We start from the raw sequence: 12,008 nt of genomic DNA, 5'->3' as shown, positions 1-12,008 counted from the left end.
TGTTATATTTAAGAAATGATCTCCTATGTCAATGCATTCAAGACTACTTCCTACTTTCTCTTCTATCAAGTTCAGAATAACTAGATTTATGTTAAGGTCTTTGATCCACTTGGACTTAAGTTTTGTGCACAGTGACAGATATGGATCTATTTGCAGCCTTCTACATGTTGACATTTAGTTATGCCAGCACCATTTGTTGAAGATGCTTTCTTTTTTCCATTGTACAGTTTGGCTTCTTTGTCAAAAATTATATGTTCATAGGTGTGCGGATTAATGTCAGGCTCTTCAGTTTGATTCCATTGGTCCACATTTCAGTTTTTATGCCAGTCCCAAGCTGTTTTTATACTGTAGCTATATAGTAGAGCTTGAGGTTGGGGATTTTGATGACTCCAGAGATTTATGTACCACATTTTAATTATTGATTTTTTTGGTTTAAGCGCATTTAGATTGTTCCCATTTTCTATCTACTGAGAATAGAGTAACAATGAATGTGGCTGAGTAATTATTTGTAGAGTATGATGTCAAGTCTTTTGGACATATATGAGTAGCACAACAACTGAGTCCAATAGTATATTTATTCTTAACTGCTTTTAGATTCTCCACACTGACATGTAGAATGAATAGACCAGTTTACAATCACAATAGTGAATGTGATTTCATTCCCCCAAATACCTTCTAGCATTTGTTTTGGTTATTTTGTTGATTTTTATCTCTCTGACTAGGATAAGATGAAGTCTCAAAGTTGTTTTGGCTGTCATCTCCCTAATTGTTAGGGATGCTGAACATTTTTTGAGACATCTCTTTATCATTTTTATTTCTTCTTTTGAGAACTCTATTCAGATCCTGAGCCCACTTAAAAAAATTAAGCTCTTTTAGTTCTTTCTATATTCAGGATATTAAAACTCTATCAGATACAAGCTGGTTTTCACTTCACCAGACTAATTGTCTCCTACACCGTGCAGAAACTTTTTAGTTTTATGATGTCTTACTTGGCAGTTTTGGGCCTTAATTCTTAGGTAAGTGGATTCCTCATCTGTAAGTTCTTTTCTATGCCTTTGTCACATACAGTGATGCCTATGTTTTCTTCTAGTAGTTTCAGTGTTTCAAGTTTTACATTGAGGCTTTGGATCCATTTGGGATTAGGTTTGGGGCAGAGTAATATATATGGGCCACATTTCATTTTTCTACATGTAGATATCCAGTTTTATTGACACCACTTTTGGAGATGCCATCTTTTCTTCAACATATGCTTTTGGCATCTTTGTCAATTATTAAATGATGGCAGTTATATGTACTCATGTTTGGGTCTTTAATTTTTTTGCAGTGGTCTACAGATGTCTTTTCTTTCTGTCTTTCTTTTTTGTGCCAGCATCATGTTTGTTTTATTATTATTACTTGACTTCTAATATTATTATTTCTTTTATCTCCTGAGATCTCATCAAAGTGACCTTTGCCTTCTTTATTTCTACCAAAAGTCTGCTCCCAACACTTCTTTAAAACAGAGTCTTCATCTTTAGCTGTCTCTCTTTTCCCTGAGACCTTCCCAGGATTACCCCCTTATAGTCTCTTTCAAGACAGGGCTGATTTTTTTCAAGATTAGATTTTAATTCTCCTCTTTTTAAATGCCTTTTTAATGTGATTTTTTTGTAGTAGATATAAAGACGTGATTCTTCATCCTGTATCTTCATCAGCTGGAAGAGGTGAATGGCTCCCATGTAACGATTGTTTGAAGGACACTGTTCCCGATCTCCAGGTCTTATTCTTCATACAGTAATTATAGTTCAAAGATTCGCCTCTTCAGATAGTGGATACTGACAGACCAAAGAAAGGACTCCTTCAAGTTCAGTGTTTTGAACCAATGGTTGGAAATGTGTGTGATTTTTTTTTCTCAGCTATGTCAGCAAATAATCTCACTCCTAGCATGAAGGACTCACTAACCATTGCATCAATAAGGGTTCCTAACCATCATTCCCCCTTACTCTATACAATGAACACCAACTCAAAACCACATGCAGGTGAGGCAGGAAAAAGCAATGACTGGAACCTCAGTTGAGGGCCACTGTCACTTGTATTTTTCTGCTTATATCTTTGTCCTGATTACCACCCAGATTCTTTTGCAAGCTGCTACAGAAGCTTAGTTCATGGCTGCTATGCTTGCAGTACAATGGGAGACATAGCTGCCTCAGAAAACTATCTCATTCAAAGCTGATCCAGAACCTGTGGTTACTGCTGCAACATTATAATGTGGCTGCATAGCAGTCACTACTTTTTGTCTTCATAAATACGCTCCATTAAGTCTCACAATTCTAGAGATGAGAACTCTAATATCAAAGCACTTTTACATTCGTGTTATTGAGCAGTTATGCATTCTTTGAAATTCTGGCTTCGTTCTATTTCATGGATAGCTCAAAACCCAGAATACATTCTCATGGTCAATTTATGTAATCTTATGTCTTATTCATTGCATACTTTGCTCAGCAAGTACATGTGGACTGCTTACTATATTCCACCCTTATTTAAATGATAGTATTCTGAATTTTTAAAAAATGACATTCTATCTTCGTGTTAGCAGAATCTACAATCTAGAAGGCAGCTATTTTAAATACTAACCCTATTTATAATATTTCTATCTTCAATATATAGCCTTAATAGTTTCTCAAGACCATAATATCTAGAAAATAAGAGCGTAATTAATATAGATCACCTTATAACAGATTTCTCTGGGCAATGTACCCAACTGTACCTCAATGTCCTCATAATCAGTTTATGAAAATTAACATAATTCATAGAAACGCTGAAAAGATAGACAATGAGTGAACTCTTCATGTTCCTTCAGTGTTTTTTAAAATTATATTTCCCCCTTAAATGTCACAAAAATAATGTAACTTGTAAAATATAAAGCTAGCAATCTAGATGATGTGTACTATTTAGTTGTAATTTCTTGTCTATATGAAGGACTTCCTTTTAAACAATGGATTCATTCAGTTAGGTTATTAATTATAAGTATTGTTGTAACAAAATGAGCTCCTATTCCCTGTGATCTATAATCACTAATGCCTCAGTCATCTAATTAGGAGGCACCCAAAAGAGATGCCTATCATAGGGGGGAACGGTGAGGCTCACAGATGCCAATTTTTACTTGAGTGCTAATGGAAGTGTGTGACTCAGCTAGGGAGAGTTGCAGATACATCCCATGATAAGGTCTGATGCTGGACTATGTGCTTAGCATCTGCAATTGGCCGTGAAGACTCATCTCCTAAAATTCACAGTCCATTTGTCCTATTTCCCATATCCCACTCCCACCATAAGCAATGCCAGAAGATACTAATAGCAGGGTAGAACACAGTATGAAAGCAGTCCCTGAAACGATGCATTACAGGAAACTGATCTTGCTGATGTTTGAAGCTATATTTTCATTATCTTTAAAGCTATACTTCTGAGAAGTTATAATTCATATTATCTTAAGTGAATTGTGTGGTGTCATGCAAAAAAAAATCAAGGTGACAAATTGTCAGTATAAAAATGAGTATTTCAGAGATTTAAGTAAATAAAAATTTAATTTTAGGTAAAAGTACATAGGCAGAAATATACTGAAATAAATTTTATTACTTTCTCTTAAACTGCAACTAATTATTAGTGTCCTTCAAACTGCTTGGAATAAGAGATTAGCATTATTACTAAAAGTTAATAAACATAAACCCAATTAAATAGTATTGAAGTGAAAGTTCTTTGATAATAGATTTATGTTATAGTATTAAACCAAATAAAAATGACAATGTTGATTGTTAATCAATAGAGTGGAATACATTAAAAAATTAGGAAAGGAGTCATATTCTTACTTCAAATTAATTGCAATAGTCTCAACTCCAAAACAATATTAATCTTTTCAATTTTTCTTTTTTGCCTGTTTTCCTTTTTCTTCAAAGTCACATTGCTGCTGTTGATTCTACATGGCTTGCTTGGTGTTTTCTCTATATGCTAGAGCACAGATTTTAAAAGCTTCCTAACATGATATTTACCCACCTGCAACTTATGGGATATGTGAATGGGTATATAGCATGCATAAAATTTTAATATGCTTTGAAAATTTTGGCCAATAGATTTAGAACAAAATAGAGCTATTATAAACTTTGTAATAATATTTGATAATGTTTCTTCCAACTTGACTATAAATGGCAAATAATCTTTTGAAAATACTAAGATTCAAATATTTTAATATACTGGGATGCACAGAGGTCATTTATCTTTAGCAAGCAGTAAATCAGGAAAACCCCACAATTATTATATCTTTATTATTATCATTATTGCTATCACTATTTACAGAAATGTAATAACATGTTTCTTATTTCCTTGGTGCTTACCTCATTACAAGATAGAGACCAAGGCTGGTAGTGACTTTTGATCAGTTTTGTAGCTACATAGATTTGTATGGTTCCTTTTGATGTTTAGCAAATAACAGTGAATACTACAAACAGATGGCCAAATGAGTATAATTTAAATTTCACATAAAAGAAGTTACAATTAACCATGTAACTGCCTGCCTATTTAGAGGTTCTGAAGAAATAGTTCTATGGAATTCCCTTTTAAAATTTTATTTTAGGTACTTGGGGATTATACTGTAATTGCCTCACTTCCACTTCTCTTGTGCCTCCCTCCCCCAACAAATCTTCCTATATATTCCTTCTTGCTCTTTTTCAAATTCACAGACTCTTTTTTCGTAATTGTTGCATATGTTTTCTTAATTGTGTTATATGTATATTTTGGTAAGAAAGAAGGTATAGCAATATGGCACAAGGATTAAACAAGACCACAGGTTTATTCTTATAGAAAAGTGTGTGAGGAAGTTCAGAAGAAATAATGGGAAGGGAGAATTATGTAATTATAGAACAATCTCTAAAAATAACAAAATTATAGATACCATGCAAGAAACACATAAGAACATGCATCACATTTTTCAAGAACGTGTAATTAGAGTTAAATGTGTCTTCAGTGATGTTATAAATTATGCTGCTAAAGGTATGAAGAATGAGGTAGAAAATGTTAATGCAATTTGATTCGTACAAGGTAGTAATGATGTTATTCCCACTAACAACATCATGTACTTCCTGTCCATTATGGAGTTAAATTAAAAAAAAAAAAAAGCTCTGAGGTGCTCCATCACATCAAATAGTAATTGGTCATTATAGAAATGGACATTTCCTCCAGTGACTTACACTAAGGAGTTCCCTGAGCTAGTAAAAGCAATGGCATAAATCATAATGCAATTTACTGCACAAGTAAATGTGTAACCTATTAGCTTGATTAGCCTAAGCAGTGTTATGACAGGCAAATATTCTAACTTCAATTTCTTTAGGATGATGCAGTCTTTACTCTCATAGTCTCAGACTGACTCAGATGCTCATGTAAACTCTCATAGTACACACCATCAGCCTAAGTGCGGGATCTATGTGAAGTCTTATTCACAAATCAGAATGTAGCTCAAAATTGAAATTCTAATGCAAAGTTATATTACTGTACATCTGTATATATGTAAATATTTACATATATGTATGTATTTCAGGTGTGTATTAGAAAATATGTGCATTGTATTATGGACTTATAGAGGATTTCCTAAGAATTATTTAGAATAATTTATTAATTAATAATAATAATAATTAATTATTATTCCCATTTAATTAAATTATCCTCTATATGCAATATATTCTTTTATTTCAAGTATGTCCCCACTAATACTTTTCAATAGGTTTTGACACAGTCCACTCTAAACTATATTATATTGCCTCATCACTCATCACTCAGGTCTTTACTTTATGTATAAACACATTAAAAAATAAAGACAGTCTACAAACACCAAAAATGTGTGAAAGGGTTAACTGTTTTATCATTTTAGAAACTCATTTCTTTGTACAATTAACCATGAAAATAAACTGGATTTCATTATACTGGGACCTAATTCTGGAGGGTAGTTTCTTTTTCCACTTATGCACATGACTAATTCAAACATTGGTTATCCATTTTCACAATGTGGTTTATATTTATACATGAAACAGAATGACTTCTCACAGACTTACTGGATATAAAATTTGAATTGTAGTTTTAATATATAATAAACACACTGAATTGACTCAGTTAAACTTGCCATAATAATGGGATTTTAATGTATTCTTACTGTTTTTAACAGCTGAAGATGCTTGTGGAGGAACAATGAGAGGATCCAGTGGCATCATATCCAGCCCGGGTTTTCCTAATGAATACCATAACAATGCAGACTGCACATGGACCATTGTAGCAGAGCCAGGGGACACAATTTCACTTATATTTACTGATTTCCAAATGGAAGAAAAATATGATTACCTAGAAATAGAAGGTTCTGAGCCACCTACAATATGGTAAGTGGATAACTTGATTTATGCTAGTATCGGGGTCATTGTCTGAAGCAAAGTGGGGAACACCAAACTCTATCTGCAGCCTTAAGATCTGACTGTTGAAAGGATCATGTGGCGTTTTGAAAAATTATAAAGGAGCTTTGTCAGAACTGAGGGATACTTTTATGGACTGAGGTGCTGATGTGATAATAGAATTTTGACAGTCAGCTTTTCATCACTATTAACATCACTGGATCAGTTAGGATAATCAGTGTGTTATTATGGCAAGGAAATCAAATCTGTTTCTCCAGCCACTTATAGTGCCATTCTTCATGATGCTCGTCCGAACTTAGTCATTGCTTTAAAATTAAGTGTGCAGTCCTAGCAGCAACTTGGCTTAATTTGCATTAACAAATCATTTTCTTATCCTGTTCTATCTGAAGACAAATTTTTTTGAAGATGGAATTTTTGTTTAGAGACTCAAGACATGGTCTAGTGAGCATTTTACTTTCAAAAGATGCTTGTTGGGAGTAATATACTTTAATTAAAGTCTTTGCTTATATTGTTTTCAAAATTTCATGTACTGTTTTGAGGATACTTTTGACTGAAATAATGGTAAATGATCAATGGGGAAGTGACTATCTAGCCACACTAGAATAGGGGGGACCTTTGGAGTTGTGGAAAGTGTGTCTCAGAGCGGTGGGGATTTACCTGAAACAGTTAAATCCTCAAGTCTGAAATGTCAAATGAAGTGTCTTATGAAATGTCTTATGAAATGTAGAAATTGATTCTAAGTGTGGCTTGATTAGCTATAGGAGGGTTACTTCAGGAGTGACTACAGGAATCCTACAGGAAAGCACAGTCACTAGAAACAACGGAGCAGAGGAAATTAATTACTGCGTAACTAGAATTAGAATGAAAATTATTCTGAAAATGTTTAGGAATGGGAAGGAAGGTAGTATTGAAATAGAAACTTGAGTGGTTGACTTAAGCAACTGATGAATACAATGATGAGAGTCTACAGTATGGACAATATAATTCAGGAAACATGAATGAAAGAAATTGAAAACATGGAAAGAAGCAGAGACATAACATTCTCATGCATAAAAAAAAATTAGCAGTGTGAAAATGGTTTTACCATGTCTATATTTGTAGATGATATGATACTATACAAAGTGACCCAAAAAATTCCACAAGGAAGCTCCTTTAGCTTCTACATACTTTCAGCAAAGTAGCTGGTTACAAAATTAATTCACAAAATTCAATAGCTTTTCTATATACAAACCAAAAATGATCTGAGAAAGAAATCAGGGAAATAACTTTTAAAATAGCTACAAATAATATAAAATATCTCAGGTTATCTCTAACCAGGCAAGTGAAAGACTTTATGTCACTGAAGAATTTATTGGAAGATAGAAAGGTCTTTATTGCTTATGGTTTGGTAGGATTAAGATAGTACAAATGGCTATCCCACCAAAACCAATCTACAGATTCAGTGCTACCCCCATAAAAATCCAAACACAATTCTTCCCAGATCATGAAAGGACAATCCTCAGCTTCATACGAGAACATTAAAAAGAACAAAAACATTCAAAAATCAAGATAGCTAAAACAATCCTCAATAGTAATAAAACTGCTGGAGGCATCATCATCCACAGATTCAAGTTATACTATAAAACTATAGTAATAAATACAATATGATATAGGCATGGCAGACAAGTTGATAAGTGGAATCCCCTGGAAGTCCCAGACATGTATCCACATACCTATTGACACTTGATACTTAAAGAACAGGACAAAAATGCATGCTGTAAAGAAGACAATATGTTCAACAATGTTGGTGGTCAAACTGGATGGGCTGCATGTAGAAGAAACCTAATAGATTCATCCTTACCACCCTACACAGAACTCAATTCCAAATATCTTAATAAAAAACAGATACATTGAACATGAGGAAGAGAAAAGTGGTGAATAGCCTTGAAAAAATTGGCACAGGAGAAGATTTTCTGAACGGAGCAATGTTAGCACAGGCAGTAAGGTCAACAATTAATAACGGAACCTCATGAAACTGAGAAGCTTCCACATTTGAACAAAATGGCAGTATATTAATATTAACTCTACATTCAGTAGACAGTTAATTTCAAAATATATAAATAACTTAAGAAAATAGATTTTAAGAAAACAAATAAAATGAATAAATCTTGTACAGATCTATATAGAGAATTCTTAATAGAGGAAACTCAGTTGGCTAAAAAACACTTAAAGAAATATTAATCATCTTTAACCATCAGGAAAATAGAAATCAAAACTACTTTGAGATTTCACACTACACCCTTCAGAATGACTAGTATCAATAAAAATATGTGATAGATCATCCTGGCAAAAATGTGGAGTAAAAGGAACACTCATCCATTGCTGGTGGGATTGCAAACTTGGATAGCCAATTTGGAAATCAGTTGTGATGAATGCTCAGGAAGCTGGGAATCAAACATCAAGATCTAATTATACCTCACTTAAGCATATACCCAAAGGATTCTTCATCCTACCACAAGTACACTTGATCAACCATTGTTGTACAATCCATACTAGCTGGAAAATAGAAAGAACCTAGATGTCCTGCAACAAAGAGATAAAGAAAATATGGCACATTTACACACTAGAGTATTACTCAGCCATTTAAATAATGACACAAAATTTGCAGGCAAATGGATGGAACTAGAAAAAAAAATCATCCTGGATGAGGTATCCCAGACACCGAAAGACAAATGTGGTATGTATTTGCTTATACGTGGATATTAACTGTTAAGTCAATGGTAGCCAAGCTTTAATATACAGAGCCACAAAGCAGTTCTATAGATCAGTATAGAGTTCTGTATAATAGGTATGAAGGAGCCAGATAAACCTCCTTAGTAAAAGGAAATAAAATAAATAGATATGGATGTAAGGGGATGTTGGAATGGGAGGATCTAATGGTGGGGAAGAGAAAGGGGATCTAGGAGGGAATAAGAGCAAAGACAGGTAAAATGAAAGGTCATTGAAAGGGTAGAATGGAAACCAAATACAGTAGAAACTTCCTAAAATATATGCAAATATGAAGGTGATCTAAAGGAAACCAAAAGATAATGGGGGAGACAGAGTTTCACCTGGCCATCTATGTCACCAACTGAAGCTTCCCAGTACAGGGACTGAGTTACATCTATTTGAGTTGTTATCCAAAAAGACCCCACGGCAATTTCCAACCTACTGAGGCTGTTATCAAGATTATAAATTGCTCTTCACAAACTGTTTGCAAAGTCCAATTGCTGAAAATAACACCTCCACAAACCATTGAACATGGAGATGTCAAGTCAGGATCTTCATGGAGGCTTCACCCTTACATCCCTGAGTCTTTGGTACAGGAATGTACTCTGCACACTATCAAAAGAGAAATTTAGTCACCAAGCAAGACAGAACTCCACTATCCACAATGGTGTACTGCTGGCAAGATATGCTACGGCAATGGAACAAAGATTTCATAGTAACCAATCATTTGAGTTAAAGCACACCATGAGATGGAACACATACAAACACTACTGGGTGACCAAGAACCAGAGACTAGATAGTCCAGGAATCTAGAGTAAAATCAAGTAATACTGGTCTAAAAAAGACAAACTAATTTGGTGATAAAATGATATTCTGCTATACTTATAGATTAGTACATCACTCACAAAAATCAGAGAATCTTCCTCCTGCAACAGATGGAAAAAACATAGAGAGACCCATAGCCAGCCATAACACAAAGAATGAAAGACCTTGGAACACTCAGGCCTAAATGGAAGGCCTCCATCAAATCCCCTTCCTCATAGCTCAGGGAATTCTGCTTAAGAGGAGTCAGAAAGTCTGTAAGAGCCAGGGAGTGATACAGGACACCAAGAGATCAGGCCCTCTAAATCAACATGAACAATGGTCATATGAACTTACTCAGATGGAAGTAGCATGCACAGACCTTGCACAGGTCTGTATTGTGTCCTTTGTGTTTTTATGGATTTCTGAGTTTGTGAACAAGTGGGTCTTTGATTCCTGTGCCTTCTCTTAGGCTCTTTTTCTTCAATTGATTTGTCTAGTTCAACTTTGATATGATAGTTTTTATTTTATCTCATTTTATTTTGTTACATTTTTCAAAAAGTGAATAAGTGAATGAATGAAGGAATGGATGAAATCCTGACACCTAATTGAAAGGATAACAAATTAACTGCCATTTATACCTGCTGGGAGAAGGAAAATTAGTTTTCTCCAATGCAATAACACTGGTTATATCAACAACTCCATGGCTGTGATATTAAGACCATGATTGGAAAAAGCACAGGGACAAATAGCCAAACTGATGGAAACACATGAACTGTGAACCAATAGCTGAGGAACCCCCATGGAACTGGACCAGGCCTTCTGGATAAGTGAGACAGTTGATTAGTTTGAGCTGTTTAGGAGGCCCAGTCAGTGGAACCGGGACCTGTCCTTGGTGCATAAGCTGGCTTACCAGTATCTTAACATCTGCTTCTCATGACTGTGGCTGGTAGCATCTCCTGATTCAGCCTCCTGTTCCAAGAATTCTCCTCTCTCTTTGTTCTGCCTATACTTCCTGCTTGACTACTGGCCAATCAGCACTTTATTTATTAACCAATCAGAGCAACACATTCACAGCATAAAGAATATCCCACAGCAGAGCTTGTGTTCATGATCAGTTCACAAACATACAATGGATTATACAGTTGATCTATCTACTTTTATTTGGTTACAGCTTGGTGGGTTTGTTGTTTGGTTTTTTTTTTTTTTTTGGAGGGGTTGTTGTGTTTTCTTGGTTTTGTTTCTATTGGGTTTTGTTTCGTTTTTGAGAAAGAACTTAAAGTTAGTGATTAGACAAGGAAAGGATATGGAAGGACCTGGGGAAGGGGAAGAATATAATAAAATATATTTTATGTTAAAATTATTTTAAATAGTAAAAATTATAACAAAAAAGAAATTGATTATAATACCAAGTGGTCTGCTGATTCAATAAAATTCTAATCAAAACTCCAATGTCATTATCAATAGTAATGAGAAAACATTGAAAATTCATATGGAACCATAAGATCATGGAAAGCCAAAGCAATATTGAGCAAAAAGGAAAATTAAGGAAATATCACAATACCCGATTTAAAATTGTATTATAGGACCATATTAATAAAAGCAACATGCTACCAGCATAAACACGTTAGATATGAAATGCTATCATGGAGCAAGAAATAAACCTACACACTATAATTCTCAAGTTTTTATTAAGCTAAAATTATATACTAGACAAAAGTCAGTATATTCAACAAATAATGCTGAAAAAAATGGATATCCACATTTGATTAATAAAACTAAACACCCATCTTTTTCATCTTGTATCAAAGCCAAATCAAACTGCATCAAAAACCTTAAAAGAAGACTTGAAGTTCAGGACTATGAGAGGAATGCACTGTGAAATGGTTCAGGATATAGGTCTCTGTAAAAGGTTCCTGAGAACTCTGATAGATTTGTAAGAAGGGAGACTGGTAAAAGTGTGAGAGAGACGAGAGATGATGGGCAGGTGAGTAACCAGAAAACATTATAAACATGTATAAAATTGACAAACTAAATAAC

General features: G+C 34.2%; 1 protein-coding gene across 3 annotated transcripts in view; it reads left to right on the top strand.

The window, feature by feature from the left end:
* Csmd3 (CUB and Sushi multiple domains 3) overlaps window positions 1-12,008 on the top strand; it is a 1,137,155-nt gene that overhangs the window by 298,279 nt on the left and 826,868 nt on the right. For all 3 annotated transcript variants that reach the window (XM_036207646.1, XM_036207645.1, XM_036207647.1), the window contains exon 5: window positions 6,182-6,389. In XM_036207646.1, coding sequence (XP_036063539.1) covers window positions 6,182-6,389 — 208 coding nt within the window. The remainder of the gene's footprint in view (window positions 1-6,181; window positions 6,390-12,008) is intronic.

Source organism: Onychomys torridus, chromosome 16 (genome assembly GCF_903995425.1).
Source record: "Onychomys torridus chromosome 16, mOncTor1.1, whole genome shotgun sequence".
Classification (NCBI taxonomy): domain Eukaryota; kingdom Metazoa; phylum Chordata; class Mammalia; order Rodentia; family Cricetidae; genus Onychomys; species Onychomys torridus.
The sequence above is the reverse complement of the archived record's forward strand: the minus strand, read 5'-3'. Positions and strand labels throughout refer to the sequence as shown.